This window comes from Sceloporus occidentalis, unplaced genomic scaffold, assembly GCF_023333645.1.
Source record: "Sceloporus occidentalis isolate IW3139 unplaced genomic scaffold, rSceOcc1.0.p SCAF_2, whole genome shotgun sequence".
Lineage (NCBI taxonomy): Eukaryota > Metazoa > Chordata > Lepidosauria > Squamata > Phrynosomatidae > Sceloporus > Sceloporus occidentalis.
In genome coordinates this window covers 46,547,887-46,565,337 of record NW_028316982.1, presented here as the reverse complement: position 1 = coordinate 46,565,337, position 17,451 = coordinate 46,547,887, and the positions used below count along the sequence as shown (strand labels likewise).

The window sequence follows — 17,451 nt, the reverse complement described above, 5'->3', positions numbered from 1 at the left end:
TGCTCTTTGACCTACGGAATTGTTGAAAATTTGCTTCTACTTACAGTGACTAGGGGATATTCACTGGCTGGCCGCAAAGCAGTTTGTGTGCTCTTTATGTATTCTTCAGCAACAAAAGCTTCTTTTAATCCTGGAAACAAGTTTTCATATTCTGTGGGGTCTGCCAGGGATTCAGCAGCTTTCTGGTTGACTTTACAGAGATTCTCTCGCCACAGTTTTACAACCCTATAGACAGAAGAGTGATGGCTGTTATAAGCAATTTGGTTATAAGCAATATATATAATATATACTAAACACACATGTTTACTTCAGGGTTACCTTGAAACCTGGCTCGGCAAGTAAGTTCGTGCTAAGAAAGCAGCTTCTGGTAAACGTCCAGTTTTAATCAAGAGCTCAAGACAGCTGTCAAGCCTATAATATATTGGAAAAGATGAAGAATTTTTTTATTTGTTGGAGTTTGGTTAATATGTAACAAAAAATAGTCTTTTAAAATGTTTCTTGCTCTAATAATAGATCTAGCTGTTCCCAACCTGATACCTTTCAGTTAGCATGGACAATGGTGAGAGAGCACAAGAATTCCCCAAAAACTTGGAAGCAGGATGGGTAGGTATAAAAACACCATTACAGATATAGAAATATTTTAAAAGAAATAAAATAAAATATTTGAAGTTAAGTCATAAAAGACAGCCAGCTTGGTGTAGTAGTTTGAGCATTTGACTAGGATTCTGGAGATCAGGTTTTAAATCCATGATCAGACATGAAAACCCAACTGGCGCAGGCCCAGAAAACTATGACATTTAGCACTGTTCTAAGTTGGGAATGGTTTGAAGACAACAACAACACAAGTTGAAAACAATGATGGAAGAATTTATGGAAAACATGAAAAACATGTATACAAAATGTTAGGAAATCAGTAGAGAGAATAAAGGCTGGTCAGACAGCAAGCAAAATAGAACAGAAAAGATTGTGGTGGCAGGGAGAAGAAAAACTTAACACACTATAACAGCCAATCCACAAGATTTGAAGTTGAGTAGGTAAAAAAATGGGATCAACTGGTAGACATCTAGGTGATCTGCAGTAGATCACTAACAATTTCTAACTCCAAATGAGTTAATAACAAAAACAAAAGGGCTTTTTTTCCTCCTCAATTAAGTTCAGGGGAAATTAGATGAACTGTGTGAAAGGACCTGTGTGTAAGCTCTGATTCTACTACTGAAAACAAACTGTTGGACTGAGAATCTCAGTATCAACTTGTTTCCCAATCTGTGTCCCAATTCTGTTCTTATCTGTTATTCTGCATGCTGCCTCAGATGATAACCTCAGGACTCAAGTGAAGAACAAGGTCAGTCCTGTAAATCTAAGTTGTACCCATCTCTGATTCAAAGAATGAGCAAGAATTTATTAAAGGGGAGAAAGAATGCATTTTACATGACTGAAACTGAAAACACAGAAAGGGAGATCAAAGAATCACAGGGACCACAACAGCCATATAATTCAACTGCCTGCTGAGCAGAAATTCATAGCTGAAGCAGTTAGAGGTGACCACCTAACTTTGCTACAAAAGAAAGTTACCTTTCAGGGTAGTTTTTCTACTGCCAAACCACTCTTTCTATTAGGAACTTCTAATATTTAATCAAAATCTTTTTTTTTTTTTTTGCAACCCACAATATCAGGCCCTATCATTTCGAGCAGGAGGGGGAAAATGCTTACTCCATCCTCCCAATGGCATACCTTCAAATATTTAAAGAATTATCCCTCAAATCTTCTCCAGGATATTCAAATCCTTCAACCATATCTCAAAGGGTCTGAAGCCCCCTATATTCTTTTCATTGCTCACTACCTCTTAATATGGAATAATTCAAAGGGTAGCAGTTAGATTCAAAGTTGGAATTGTGACCCTCCAGATGTATTGAACTGCCACTTTTAGTTATCCTGGCTGTGGCTGCTGAGATTTGCAGTCCAAAACCACATGACTCCCACTTTTGTTTCATGGTGGTGGTGGTGGCAGTGGTGGTGGAGGTGCCAAATATGAGCAACTGAAACTAAAAGCTCATGTTCAGGAAGCAACACATTGAATTTCAGTTAACAATTTACCCAGCTTTGAGTACACAGCAACAGCACATAAATAAATCCTAACCGTATTCAAGGAAGATTATTCTATAAAGTACTACAATACTGTAGCCTAAGCACATGATTAACACCTACGAGCACATATAAGGTTCACATTTCTCTTTAGTTTTGTTATAGAATCAGCATGTCTATACTGTTAGAACAGGACTGAATTAATGCTCTTCCTTATCCTCTTGTCTACAAATAGACACATAAAGTGCAAGAAAGACATCCATCCAGGTAGAACTTTTATAGTGCTATTGCCCAGGCTCCCCCAACTTAACTTTGGCCTAGAAGTCCTATCATCCCCTGCCACAACACATCTACAGGTTGCATGGGTGAAGGTGTGAAAAAACTGCTGTATGCAAGACAGACTTCAACATACCTACCATTACTAGCTTCACGCCAAAAGAATACTGCCCAATTTGAAACCAGAATTCTATCCCATACGAACTATTTTGAAGTTGACAGTGTATACTGGTGTGAGCAACTTCAGCAAGGTTGACAGCCCATTTCACATACTCCATAGAGTTTTCTTAGTTAACCACAAAAATTTAGCAATGCAACCACAGCCATCCAATTTTAGTAGCTGAATCTGGGGGACATTCTAGCCAAGATGCAGTTCATGTGTTCCTATCCTGAGTATATATGATATATTGAAGGGATGTCATATTGAGGGAGCAAGCTTGTTTTCTGCTGCTCCAGAGAACAGGACAGGGAACAATAGATGCAAGCTACAGGAAAAGAGATTCCACCTCAACATTAGGAGGAACTTTGTGACAGTAAGGGCTGTTCGACAGTGGAACACACTCCCTCAGAGTGTGGTGAAATCTCCCTCCTTGGAGGTCTTTAAGCAGAAACTGGATGACCATCTGTCAGGGATACTTTGATTGAGAGTTCTTACATGGCAGGGGATTGGACTGGATGACCCTTGTGCTCTTCCAACTCTATGATTCTATGATTTTTGCTCTATATTGTAGGGAGGTTTTGTTTATTTGTTTTGCTTACTTACTCTCCTTGCAGGAAGTAGCTCATAAATGCTACATTGTTCTTCCCATCTTTTTCTGCACCCTCTGCTAGCTTGTTCACCATACTGGTGTTTCCTGAAGCTGTGGCCAAAAGCAGTAAGCCACCATAGTCCTGTGCATGATGCAGGCACTCCTGGGCAAGGCCAAACTGACATTTATTGATGGCAAGCTCAGCCAGTTGCTTCCATTTCTGCTCAGACTGTAAATAAAAAATACATCCACGTCTCAAGTGATGAGTATGAAAAGTAATCTGATTAATCTCAGCTCAGTTGTATTCGATCTCTAAAGAACATTTCCTGATGTACAAAATGGGAAAGTACACTACTATTTTGTCATACAGGAGCTGTAGTTACACCTCTTCTAAAAATCAGTGATTTGTTCAGTGATGGAAAGTTAGTAATAAAAAAGATCAAACTCAATCCTTTCTTATTATGATTAAACACTGGCCATAACAACTTGGCACGAACTAAGACATGAGTACCTTATATTTTGGAGATTTCAAATGAATAATTGCAACAGATTCTTAAAATATTCAACAAAATAGCAAAGAATACAGACACTCTTCTGCTGCTGCCAAAATTGGAGAAAGTATCTTCCTATCCCCCTCCATTAAGGATCACATAGCATTAACGATTGAGCTCACTATTTGAAAACTCATCAATAGATAGTCTATAGCTTATTCAAATTTAGTTTAACCTTAACAATAAACAACCAGGAGTTCATTCAGTTCTTTTGCATCCAAAACATCACTCCTCTCATAAATCTGTCTGCATGTTAACACAAACATTTTTATTCTTGTTTTCGGCTGCTCCAGAGACTAGGATCCAGAGCAATGGATGCAAGCTACAGGAAAAGAGATTCCATCGCAACATTAGGAGGAACTTCCTGACAGTAAGGGCTGTTTGACAGTGGAACAAACTCCCTCGGAGTGTAGTGGAGTCTCCTTCCTTAGAGATCTTTAAACAGAGGCTGGATGGCCATCTGTCAGGGATGCTTTGATTTAGATTTCCTGCATGGCCGAATGGGGTTGGACTGGATGGCCCTTGCGGTCTCTTCCAACGCTATGATTCTATTCTGAAGTTACCTTCTGTTTTTAAAATTATTTTAACATACCTCTGCTTCCACTGCAAGTTGATAGGCTATCTTAAGTTCACCAAGCTGAAGAGCAAGTTCAAAGCGATGTTCAGGGTCTGTAGAGACTGCAAGAGCTTGCTGTTTGAACCCCTGAACAAACATTTAGAACAGTATATGAAGGAACTTTATCACTCAGAGAAATTACAGTATATATTTGACTATAAATTGAGAAATTTGTGCCCCCAAATTGACCCTAAACTCTTGGATCTACTTATATATGGGTCAAAGTCCTGAAACAAGCACACCTGATGCCCTTCAATTTTGTGTGTGTGTGTGTGAGAGAGGGGGGGTTCCCAGTCCGATCTGCAAGGCTTCTCTTCCCATAGAAGAAACTCCCCATTTAACACCACTTCCTTCCCTCCCCAGTCCGATCTGCAAGGCTTCTCTTCCAATGGAAGAAACTCCCCATTTAACGCCACTTGTTTCCTTTCCCAGTCTGATTTGCAAGGCTTCTCTTTCCATGGAAGAAACACCTCATTTAACACCATTTACTTCCCTTTCTATTCTGTTTTGCAAACCTTCTCTTCCCATGGAAGAAACGTCCCTTTTTAACTCTGCTTGCTTCCGTTCTCAATCCGATGTTAAAACCTCTCCTCCAGTACCTGGGAATCGGTATTAGGTGGTCAAGAGAGGTCCGGAGGAGGAGGGACAGAAGTGGTAATTTCCCCTTTCCATCCTTTGTTATAGCCCCCTAACTTTTACCATGGATCATATAAAATTCCATGATTTTGGCCCTGAAACCTTCCCTCAGCTTATACATGAGGCTGACTTGTACATGTGTATATACGATACATCTAAGGCACACCTGGGTCAAAACATATGTTTATTATGATAGACATTTCATTTCTCTAAATATTTGTTTAACTTACTGTATATGTCTTCGCAGTTCTGCTAAGTTGAACTTCAGCCATTTCCACTTCTATAAAACCACACATCTATAACATTTATTAATCAAGGATTAGTCCGATAGTTATGGCAAATGTTTTTACCTGCTTCTCAAGGAAATGTGCAACTCTGGTCCTCTGTTCCTTTGGAATTGTGGGAAGTACTTTGTCAGCCATACTGAAGTCTCTCCTCATCACAGCAGTCTGATACTCAAGTACTGAGACTAGCAAGGAGTAACTCACTATGTTTAATTCTTTGTCACCAAGGTAAAGTCTGTTGTCTTTTGGGATATATCCTAGTAAATACATTGTCCTTTAAGGAAAAGGGAAGAGAAGAAGATTTGTGTTAAAAGTGGAAGACATAATGAATATGAGAAGCAATTACATAATCAATGTGCCAAGCTCATAAACTAAGGCTACTAAAGTACTATTAAGGCCTTTGTAAGTCAAACAGAGAAAGTGTAACAGATATCAGAAAAGACATTCAGTAAAGACTCAAAGAGAACTTCCTTCAGCTGCACAACTCCAGAATTAAGAGGTGATATGACCGTCCTGTTTTTATATATATATATATATATGTGTGTGTGTGTGTGTGTGTGTGTGTGTGTGAAGAGATGTCATATTGAGGATGAAACAAGCTTTTCTGCTTTACCAGAGACTAGGACATGGAGCAATGGATGCAAACGACAGGAAAAAAGATTCCACCTCAACATTAGGAAAAGATTCCTGACAGTAGGAACCCACTTCCGCAGAGCGTGGTGGAGTGTCCTTCTTTGGAAGTTTTTAAACAAAGGCTAGATGGCCATTGGGGGTGCTTTGATTGTGTGTTCCTGCATGGCAGGGAGGTTCAACGTGATGGCCCTTGAAATCCCTTCCAACTCTATGATTGTATGAATTCTTCCATTTCTCAACTGTCAATACAACAGAGATTTGGTGAGAGAGAGAGCAGACATGAGGCTTGAAAAGTATGTAAGAGACTGCACATGTAAATAAAAACTGCTGCTGTAGTCATCCACTATCAGGTCATCTACGGATCTTATTCCTGCCCATCTCTGGCACAGTAGCTATTCATTGCCACATTAAAATTTCTTTTACAAATGCAAAGAATTGTCAAAAAAAGGAGAACAAACTAGAAGACCTTAAAGACAGAATGTTTTCTCATCAAGGTTACTTTGAATGGGCCACCGGATGCTCACCGGTCCAAATGTGCAATGGTGACTATTTCTCCTCCAACATAGTAGTTCAGTCTGTTCACAGAACTGGTATAAATGAAACAGTCGCCTACCCACAATCCTGTTTTCACAATTTCTTGAATTTCACCAAGTACCTAGAAGAAAAAGAACTTTATTTTGGTGCCATATGGATTTTATTTTTATACGATCCAGGAGGATTGGGCCCACCACACAAATTTAAGCCGTAAGGAGTTTGATCACTGGTATACTGCAACCTCATGATCATGGAAGTGAAAAGTTCCATATAAAAGAGGTTTTGGCTTAAAATATGAATCTGCCGACGTAAATATTCTGCCACTGTAACAAATCGACAAAAGATCAAATTCACTATTGCAAAGAGCCTCCTCCTTAGTGTGGTGTGGCACCAAAAGCTCTGTAAGGTAGATTAAATGGCTTTACCAATATTGTAAAATGCATAAGCATGTATTTATTAGGAATGTCATCAAAAGGTATTTATACAAAACCTGACAACTATATGATTTATATTTATAGAAACACATATTGTTAGCATAAAACAGTCAATACACAAGTCAATTCCATGAGTTTCCACAGGCTTAAAAAGCACCTTGTACTACATAATAATAGAAACTGTTCAAAAGCAGAACATATTTGTTCTATCCTCTCCCCCCTCCAGCACTATTAATCTCTACAAACAGCAGATCAGATCCCAAGCTACCTATTCATCATTTAATGAAGTTACCTCAAAGGCATCTTCAATGCCATCTTCAGTGACTCCCTCATGTGTCTCCTGTGCTGCTGCCACTTTCTCAGAAAGGTATTTCAGAATGAAAAATGATTCTTCTGTAGCTATGCAGACAAGTTCCCCAGAGTCAGACCAGAAAATCTACATCAAAAGCACATAATGATCTTTAAGGTGCTGGCTGAGACAAGAAATATTTAACCCACCTATGGTACTGATAAGGCAGAACATGCTATCTTCTATTGCAAATATTCACAACATTCTTCATTTTTCTCTAGTAGAATTGAAATTAACACCTGCAGATCTCAACAGAAATAATATTTAATTCAGCAAAATGTAACAAGTCCAAACTCACATGTTTGGGCTGTATTTCAATTCTCCGTATCAGTTCTGTATTTTCCCAGTCATAAAATGCCAAGCCATTAACAGATCGAACACCTAGTAAAAAACCACCATAGATACCTGCAGTGAAGAGAAACAGAAATAAGTCTCTAGTGAAGAGATTACAAGAAAATGCTCAAGATGGCTAAGAATGGTATTGAGCATAACATGCCTTCTGCTCCAAAGTCAGGTTTAAAGGACTTCTTTTCTTTAAAGTTTTTAAATATCTTGACGCTGCTGTTGCTTTCCCGGATTGCATACCTGCACATAAACAAAACAATTTAGTAATATAACAAAGATAATTCAATCAAATTATTGCAAGAAGTCATTAAACCAAATTATCACAAGTCAGTATAGTGGCATGCTGACTGCATGCAAGCTGCTAAGGGTCTGTCTCAGATCTGTCACAAAGTCATTCCCTATTTTCCAGGGTCTGACAGTGAGAAATTAGTTGGAGTGAGAATTGCTCTGGTGGGGTATAGTCTATGAATTATATTCTAAACCAGGCATGAGGACTGCATAGCCCTCTAGAACTATAATTCCCAATAAAAGCCAGCAGGAAGGAGTAGTGGGAGTTATAATCCAGCATCAAGAGGCGATACAATTCCCACCACTATCCTGAATCCTATGGTTAATCCCAAATCAAGTAAACCCACTGAATCAATGATAACTTGGTATGTCACTGGTAAGTTTCACTAGTGACAAGTCTACTAGATTTGGGACTAAAAATAGGATTCAGACCTACATGAATGTGTCCTCAGTTAGGCATTGTATCCACTGCAATAATTGTAGAATATTAAAATGAGATTTTTCATATGGAAGTTTAAAATATAAAATATTAAGTAGATTCATACAATTTGAGATCTTTCAGGAACAAGTCACATGCTCTAAATTTGCTCTTGAACTGGCATGGTTCCCATGAGATAAAAGGCAAGAGTCTCACTAACAGTCATTTTTATCAGTCACTTTTTTACTATGCAAGAGTTCTGCACTGGGCGTTGGGCATTGAAACCTCCTTTCCCACACAGGCCTTTGCAACATCCTGTAAAAGTCTCAAGGAGTCTGTACAGAAGACTGTGCCACTTAGAATCTGTCCTATCAGGACTGACTGACTGGTCACAGTGCCAAAGTTGGAATAAACCAAATAGAACCAGCGCAGCCTTGGATCAGCAGGGTTCATACACACACACACACACACACACACACACACGGGCAAGTTATGTAACTATCTGCCTGAATGCAGATAGTGCTATGAGTAAAATTCTCTCCACAAGGTCCAATGGACCATTCATCAGACCACTCGAATGAAAGCATTCAGGCAAAAAGTTTCATTCTTGTAGGATATCCTGCAGGTAGCAAATGCCATCCATCCTTCACAGAAAGGATGCTGCCACCTCAAGTAGATTCTTAGTTGAAGAAACCACCTTGCCAAGACTAGCCATCATGGGACATCTTTTATTTGGTGTGTATACTTCCTGAGGATTGCTGTTCGCAGTCTAAGTATCATAATGTTGAAAAAAGAACTTACTCTGAAGAATCATGTGCCCATGCAAACTCCTGAGCAGAACCAAAGCTCTTGTTTCTCAGTGCCATAGCTGTGTAAATGATGTATTCACCATCCCCACATACTACCACAAACCTAAAAGGCAGTAAAAACAGAAGGAATAAAAAACTAAGTACTGTATGCATGAGAAAGTTGTCTGCATTATCAGAAGACACACAGAAAAATTACCTAAAGATAGTTTAAAAATAAACTATTCTAAAAGCATTCTTATCTTCTGAAAAAAGATCTCATACCTCCCATTAGGGTTATGTTGAATGGTCTGGGGATATATCTCACAGCTGCCCATATCTTTCACAGCAAGAGGTAGCCTTTCTCCATCTTTGATTTCAGTATCTCCCATTGCTTTCAGGTTAGCTTGTTGAATTTCTGAATGTTTAGCCCAAATAATCTTTCCATTAGCATCCATTGACATAGCTGGCTCTTCTCGTCCAAGCTAATAAGAAGAGAACCAGGATGAGAACAGGCGTACATATGTAATGTCCTGTGAATTTAAAATGCTGTTTTGATTAAGACTTTTGATTCCCAACCAGATAAATTTAAAATGCAGTATTCCAAGCAAGGTTTTTTTATTAACTAAATGAAGCTACATTGCATAAGCACTGTACATATTTTGTAAGAGACATACCTTAACAATGATGCTTCCTTCATCATATCCCAAAGAGACATTATTTGATCCTCTCAAGCTTGCCACACACCACACCCGCTCCATGCCATAATTGAGAGTACTTTCCAGGCGATAAGTGCTTGAATGCCAGATTCGGACAGTTCCTATGCATAGGGATGTTCAGCAGAGATAAAAGGCTTGAATGAATCTGTCCCTGACAAAGTTATTTTAAGCAACAAGATTCAGCTGCTTTAAAGCAGGAGACAGAATCTTTGGATTTTCAGATGTTTTGGGCTATGACAGCCATAATTGCCTATTATTGGTGATAGTGGCTGAGGCTGCTGAGAGCTAAAGTCCAAACCAAGCCAAAGGCTCCCAACCTTTACATTATTTGGGGGGGGGGGGGGAACCAACCAATAATGTTATTACTGTTAATATTTTACTTCATGCCTCCTATTTTTTCAAGGCAGATGTTTTGAGCTGGAACTGGTTGTTAATTCCAAGCCTCCTAAAACTTTGGTAGTGAAAAATGGCACAGATTTCTGTTAAATTTTATTTGGGGGAATGATGCGGTAGGCGGTCCTTCCCTAGAACTGTATGGTTTCCACCTGTGAGAAAGTCACCCATGGACTGCATGGCCTCTCTCAGGTGCCATGAAGCATGACTGAAAATATTCTGTGTCATTTCCTCCAATTTCCTCCCTTCTAAAAGCAGAAAGTAGTGAGCCCCACTAAAAAAACTGGTTGCTAAATTTTAGGCCAAAAATGAACCACCTTAGACAGTTTAAACATCACTTCCTACTGTCTCAAGGCTACACCAATCTCTTCAGGCAAAACTGGAATTGACTGTAAGGTCACTTGTGGTTTCTAAAGCCAAATAACTGGTGAGGTAAAACAAGGTATAGTGGATTCTGCATCCATGGAGTGAACCATCCATGGCTTCAAAATATTCAACCCCTCCCCACCCAAAACAAACAAACAAAACCCAAAAGCAAATCTTGATTTTGCCACTTTTTATAAGGGACATCATTTTACTATGCCATTGTATATTATCAGACTTGACAATCTGCAGATTTTGATATTTTTCCATCCAGCCCTTTAATATTTAATAATCCATTTTCCCTTTTAAAACCAATAGGGAAAAGAGAACATAAAAGCCATTTTTTTGCCAACAGGTTATGTGACTCTGGCCAAGCTGGCACCTAAACTTTCAACTACAGCTTCAGCCAAGTAACACTACACTCCAAGTGAAAGAAATGCTCCTAAATGGAGGCATAGGAATCAAAGATGATATAGAAGTTATTTCCAATTTCAAAATTGGGGGGGGGGGGGGGGATGAGGCAGTAGGACCTTCCTTAACTGTTTTATCACACAATCCTCACTTTTGAAATCCTTGTTTTTCCATTATGGGTGCTCCTGGGGGTGCTACAAAAGGCCTTGGGCACGATATGTGGCCACACTTTGCCCACCCTTCAACTAGATGCAGATCTACAGGCATGGCAAAGTTCAGTATATTCTCCCTTCCGTGTACTTTTTTAGGTAATCCCTAAAAGAACTTTGACAGGGAAATGATTTACAAAGAAAACTATTAGGAAGCCTACAATCCTGGTCTGTGCTAGGTTCCTATAATATTTCTAATTAAGGTCATACTTAAATATTATGCAACTCAAAGAAAAAAAATGCTAACAACAATCTGTAAACACATGTTAAATTCTATTTGCTGCAACATCCATAGGAAAAATCAACTGGTACTCTAAAAAGAATGGAAAACTAGTTTTATGATCTTATCAGTCAATGAAAAACCTCAATTACCATCTTCAGAGCCAGTGATGATAATAGGCAGCTCAGGATGAAAACTAACACATGACACATTTTGTGCATGTCCTTCTAGAGTCTGGACACAGGTTTTATTCTGGAAGAAAAGCAAAACAAGTGAATAATGGCTTAATAGTATTCAGCATCTGATAAATCACTTTACCTATAAACCAGAATGGCAGAGTTACAGAAAGGTCCTATAGGAAAACAAAATCTGTATCTTTAATTTTCAGTTAAGAATCTTGCATAGCTGCTCATGTATTTCATATTAGTCCAACATGTTTTAATAACGGAGGATACATTTCACTTATTTATATATTAAAATACTTCTACCTTGCCCTTATATCCAAGGATCCTAAGGTGGTATACAATAAAACCAGTTTTTACAGTTTAAAATTATTTAAAGCAGTTAGAGTAACTTAAAAAGACTATAAACATTTTAAACCATTTTCTAAGGTAATGTGTGATGATTTAAATCCAATTAAAATAATTTAAGATGATTTTTGACACTATGCACTTGCGTAGATTTAAATGAAATCAATTAGACAATTGCAGCTTTAGTATGAGACTGGTGTTGATGCTAACTGGGCCTCTATGGGGGGGAGGCTCCACAAAAAGGCATCACAGCAGAAAAAACTCTTCTCCCACTTCTCACACAGAGTATTGCCCCCAATCAATGGGATACCAAAAATTGCCTTTCCAAGAGATTTTAATCCTTGAGCAGGCATTTAACATACCTGATAATCCCAGATCTTAACAAGGCGGTCATCTGCTCCCGAAATTAGATATGGTTTGTCACCTCCACTGTAGTAATCAATACAATTTACACCCTTTTCATGGCCTTCTAAAGTGAAGTTGGGTGAAGAAGAGCCAAGTTGCCATACCTTGCAAGTAAATGGAATTAATCATTAGATACTAGTTCTTTAAAATTCAACATCCAATAAAACTTTTAGAAACCTTTTTCCAATTTTCAGGAGAGAAGAGAGCAAATTTCTTAAGTTTAGTACTGAAAATAAAGACAGAATTAGATTCTGAACTACAATACTAGACTCAGTACTAGATTCATTTACATTAAGCCTAATAGGATTTTATGCCCAAAACTTTGTGAATAAAATTAAGGAGATGCCACTAAGGCAAGGGTAGGCAATCTTTTTGAGCCGGGGGCCGGGTTGCTGTCCCTCAGACAACTGGGGGGCCAAAGCCAAAAAATAAATAATTTTTAAAAAAAAATTTAAAAAATTAAATATATAAATAAACCAGGACAAATGTAGGACAAAAATTTCAAATGGAAGACACTTTTTTTAAAAAAATGGAGGACACGCGAAAAAATTTGCTGATTTTTTTAAAAATGTTAATATAAATGCATGTTTCTGAGGCTTCTATAGACAATTGCCCCCCAAAGGCCCCGGCGGCAATCGGCGGCAGGACCGGGCTGGGGCCGGTCCCAAGGCCTCGCCGGGCCGCAGGTTGCCTACCCCTGCACTAAGGGTATCCTATGTCAAGAGATTCAGGTTCTGTCCATCTAATTTGTGGTTGAAATTTTATGGCTTCTGTGCCCAGGCTCTCCTATGGATCCCCTGCCCAAATCAACCATCCACACAGGAAAAATATAAGACTAAAATGGTAATTTCTGCTTCTGGAAGTAATTTCCCCCTCCCTCTCCCCGTGTCTGGAACCTATTCCCCTTCACCTCACATCTATCTCATAAAGCAGAGCCTCCACAATACCACCTAACACTCCTGGCAAGACTGTAAATACTGTATTGCAGTGTCCTCCCACTACTAATCATATCTAAATGATCACACTTTTTTCACAACATCCACACTGCAACATCTGCAACAACGTGGGCACACATATGCACATGCTTGCACATTCAAGTTGCCCATCGACTTATGACAACCCCATGAATTTCATATATTTTTCTTAGGCAAGGAATTCTTAGAGATGGTTTTGTCAGTTCCTTCCTCTAAAACAGTGGTTCTCAACCTCTGATCCTCCAGAGGTTTTTGACTTAATCTCCCAGATTCCCTCACCATTGGCCATACTGGCAAAGGCTTCTGGGTGCTGAAGTCCAACCTCTGCTCTGCCTACAGTACCTGCATATGTTGGTGGTCTCCCATTCAAATATTAATCATGGCTGACCCTACTTAGCTTCCAGTATCAGGATATGGTGCCTTTAGGGTATCTATGCCCCTACCAAGCACTACATTGAATATATATTGGAACAGAGTGGAATGTTGTCCAGAATATTAAGTAATATAAACAGTAGTCTGATTCAGTGTCCTTCAGATCTGAAAGTGTTTAGTTCAACTGTTGCAAGTAACCGATATACATTTACAACATAAAAATAAGGCACTGTATTTCATGTCAAATTAATGATTATGACATTCAAGTAACAGAACACTGTACCTTGATTGTCCTGTCCAAAGAAGCACTGGCAAACTGGTTATTGTCCTTTGGATTTATGACAATCTGCATCACATAATGAGTGTGCCCTTCAAATACTTGCGAACAGGACCACTTTTTGTCCCAGTCCCATAGTTTAATAAGCATGTCATCTAAGAAGAGGAAAATGCATTATTCAGTGAAAGATTTTCAACAACCAGTTTAAAATAGTATTACCAACTGTTTATTGATTGCACCAAAAAAACTCCTATATTTCGCAATGATATACAGTATTTATGTTCATTCTATTGAAGATCCCTTATCTTCAGGCATCTCATATGACTTAAAAGCTTATAATAGGGTAGGCAACCTGTGGTTAAGACTCAGGCTCAAATCAGTTTCACCAATTAAAGTTAGCAGTCAGGGATGACTGGAGTTCTACTTTAACAGCTTAAGAGTCACAGGTTTCTACTAGACAGCTCAGATCAGTCAGTGACTGCATTTAAAAGCGATTATAAATTAGCTTTTTGAAAATTTCTGGGTTATGGTGAATGAGTTTCATGTTGACATATGTACCCCATCTGTTCCTGCTTGGATCCTTCCACTAAAATAAGCTAGGAAATGTAAGTGTACTGTTCTGCCCAGAGCTGGATGCCTTGCTTCTGCCCCCAAACACGCCAAAAATAACTCAGTTTGAATGACATTTAAATTTTTACTTACTGGCTTATGCTAGGGGGAGAAGCCAAGTGGGCACAAACAGGTTTTATGCAACAAAATGTAGCTTGTTCATATTAAACCAGTATTCTCCAGAAATTTTACTTACTGCCACAGGTGAACTGAACCACTAGTTCCTATTATGAAAGTAACTGTGGCAGTATGATGTTATAATTTTACAATGTACTTCACCTTCTAGGCCAAAGAGTGCTGATGCTTCACAAAACTACAACTCACAGAATTCTGTAGTATGGAGTCGTGGCAAATTAGAGTGGCATCAAACTGCATTATTTCTATAGTGTTGCTGCACTCTGTCTTTTAATAAGGCATTCAGCCTAAGCACCCATGGCCACAACCTGACAATTCTCCTCCCTAATTTTCTCTAATCACAACTAAGAGGAGGGTCTTTCTTGCTGACTGTTCTGCCCTCAAGAAGGTTCAGGGCACCCTCCCCTCTATCATTAAACACTATGTTCTAAGCAAACTGGTACTATTTTTCAGCAACATCTGCAGCTGCTATGATTTGGTCAAGCTGAAAGGTCTAAGTAAGTTTTATTTGGTGTTTTTGTTTTTTTTTGTTTTTAACACTTCCCACACCGAAGAAAACTGGTAACAGATTACAAATAATTTCATTTCTGAAACCTACAAGAGATACATATAAGCAATATCTTTCATTTATGAAACTGCACTATGCAACTGGGCACCAGTTAGAAATAATGTGGGGGAAAAGATGCTGAAGTACATAAGTGAGAATGGTAGACAGACTACATCCAGCTACATCCAATTAGTCAAATTGCGCAGCAACTGGTTATCACATTACCAAAATGTACTCACTATCGTACAGAGCTGAATTTCTAATGAAGTTATATACAACTTACAAGAGAGCTGTGAAAAAATAAATAAAACTGAGTAATAAAGCTAAGTTCTTACCACTGCTTGTTAGAATGAAAGGCTGTGTAGGATGCACAGCGATGCAGCGGATATAATCTGAGTGTGCTTCAAACATATGAACTCTTTCCAAAGTGTTGTAGTTGAAAACTCTAATTTGCATATCATCCTAAAGAAGAAAGAACAAAAATCTTTTGTAAACTGGTCTGAATCTGCAACTACAAATGTCCAGTTTTTCAGGACAACAATACTGCACAGGGTAGGAAGAAAATGAAGTCAACTTACAGCTCCTGTAACAACCCAGTTCTTCCTTGCCACAAATTTAGCTGCTCTCACTGGCAGATCACATACTTCAAAGGTCTTGACTAGTGTCTGAAAATAAAAAAATTAGCTATTACGTTATCATTTATTTATGCAAAATAGCGTTTTAAACATCTTTTCCAGATGGCTATTTTTCAACTACCAGGACATGAAAGATCATATTGTAAGACTATATAAAGTAGAAATATTTTTAACATAGCTTAACTACTGCTAACATTTAATATTGGCAGGAAAATGGGGGGAAACACTCAGTTCAAAATAATATCTGTAAACAACAGGTAGACATAGCTTAGGCAGAGGGTTAACTGAGAAAACAGTATAAGACATAGAAGGGTCCCAAGCTGATTCAGGAAGACTCTGTTTGTTGTTCAATTTTAAAGGAAACGCAGGGGGTTCTGATAGTACAATACATTTAATGCTAGTCTCACATGCAGTAGCATAGGAATCAACTATAGTTTTACAAAGTATCACTGAGTAAGTTTTACAGGAAATCTTACCTGTGTTTCATGATTCCAAACACAGACACTACCGTTGTAAAGACTAGCCAACATCCATGGCTCTGTAGGATGCAAGTCCACACTCTTCACACGGTCAGACCGAGCTGTGAGCTTACGCTTTATATCAAGTCGGAGAGGCTAAACATAAAACAATTGCAAGATATTTTATGCTTTAAAGAAGGCCTCATTCTAAACAAACTTTGTCCTGGAAAGCAGGCAGAAACCAACAGGTGATGCTTATCCTATTACTGTACAATTGCCAGGTGAAGTTGCAAGGCTCCTGTAACTTGAATATTAATTGTTGTTATTGTTAACTGCCCTCAAATCAACATTGACACATGGTGACTCCATGGATGAAACCTCTCCAAGACCCCCTATCCTCCACTACTCTGCCCAACCCTTGCAAAGTCGTGATCTCTTTAATAGAGTCCATCCATCTAGCATGCAGCCTTCCTCTCTTTCTACTGCCCTCAACCTTTCCCAGCATTATTGCCTTTTCTAGTGAGTCATGCCTTCTCATAATGTGGCCAAAGTACAAGAGCCTCGAGGGAGATTTCAGGCTTCATCTGTTGTAGGACCCATTTGTTTGTCTTCTTGGCTGTCCAGAGTATCCTCAGACTCTTCTCCAGCAACACACCACAACGAAATTAATCTTTCTGTTGCTTTTCTTCACTGTCCAGTTCTCACATCCATCCGTGGTGATGGGAAATACGATGTCTATGATGAGCCTAGCTTTGGTGTTCAGTTTTATATCTTTGCAATATCTTCAATATACTTGCCCATAGGGAAACACTGAAGGATTATCTGCCCAGAGGTAATCATTGGGGAATACTTGCCGCTAGGGAATCATTGGGGAATTATCTGCCCATAGGGAAACATTGAGGAATATTTGTCCATAGGGAAATATTGGGGAATATTTGTCCATAGGGAATCATTGGGGAATACTTGCCCATAGGGACACATTGGGGAATATTTGTCCATAGGGAATCATTGGGGAATACTTGCCCATGGGGAAACATTGGAGGGTTATCTGTCCCTAGGGAACCATTGGGGGATACCTGCGTCTCCTAGGCCTCCCCAACTCACCATGGCTTGGGCTCTGGGTCCCTTTCAGGGCTTCTGCAGAGACAGCCGACTCAGCCTGCCTCGCTCGCAGCCCAATCCACCGACGTGGAGCTTCCGACTTCGGCTGTTCC

At 39.0% G+C, this 17,451-nt stretch overlaps 1 protein-coding gene across 1 annotated transcript in view; it reads right to left on the bottom strand.

Moving 5' to 3' along the window:
- The window catches only part of COPB2 (coat protein complex I subunit beta 2), a 28,647-nt gene extending 11,196 nt beyond the window's left edge, over positions 1–17,451 (bottom strand). Inside the window, exons 1-19 of the mRNA XM_089509256.1 lie at positions 17,342–17,451; positions 16,256–16,393; positions 15,723–15,809; positions 15,480–15,606; positions 13,860–14,008; positions 12,188–12,334; positions 11,448–11,547; positions 9,658–9,800; positions 9,266–9,465; positions 8,997–9,107; positions 7,641–7,729; positions 7,443–7,549; positions 7,088–7,231; positions 6,352–6,482; positions 5,261–5,468; positions 4,251–4,361; positions 3,122–3,336; positions 319–411; positions 45–225 (exon numbers count right to left, since the gene is read on the bottom strand). Coding sequence (XP_089365382.1) covers positions 45–225; positions 319–411; positions 3,122–3,336; positions 4,251–4,361; positions 5,261–5,468; positions 6,352–6,482; positions 7,088–7,231; positions 7,443–7,549; positions 7,641–7,729; positions 8,997–9,107; positions 9,266–9,465; positions 9,658–9,800; positions 11,448–11,547; positions 12,188–12,334; positions 13,860–14,008; positions 15,480–15,606; positions 15,723–15,809; positions 16,256–16,393; positions 17,342–17,344 — 2,484 coding nt within the window. The 5' untranslated portion in view covers positions 17,345–17,451. The remainder of the gene's footprint in view (positions 1–44; positions 226–318; positions 412–3,121; positions 3,337–4,250; positions 4,362–5,260; positions 5,469–6,351; positions 6,483–7,087; positions 7,232–7,442; positions 7,550–7,640; positions 7,730–8,996; positions 9,108–9,265; positions 9,466–9,657; positions 9,801–11,447; positions 11,548–12,187; positions 12,335–13,859; positions 14,009–15,479; positions 15,607–15,722; positions 15,810–16,255; positions 16,394–17,341) is intronic.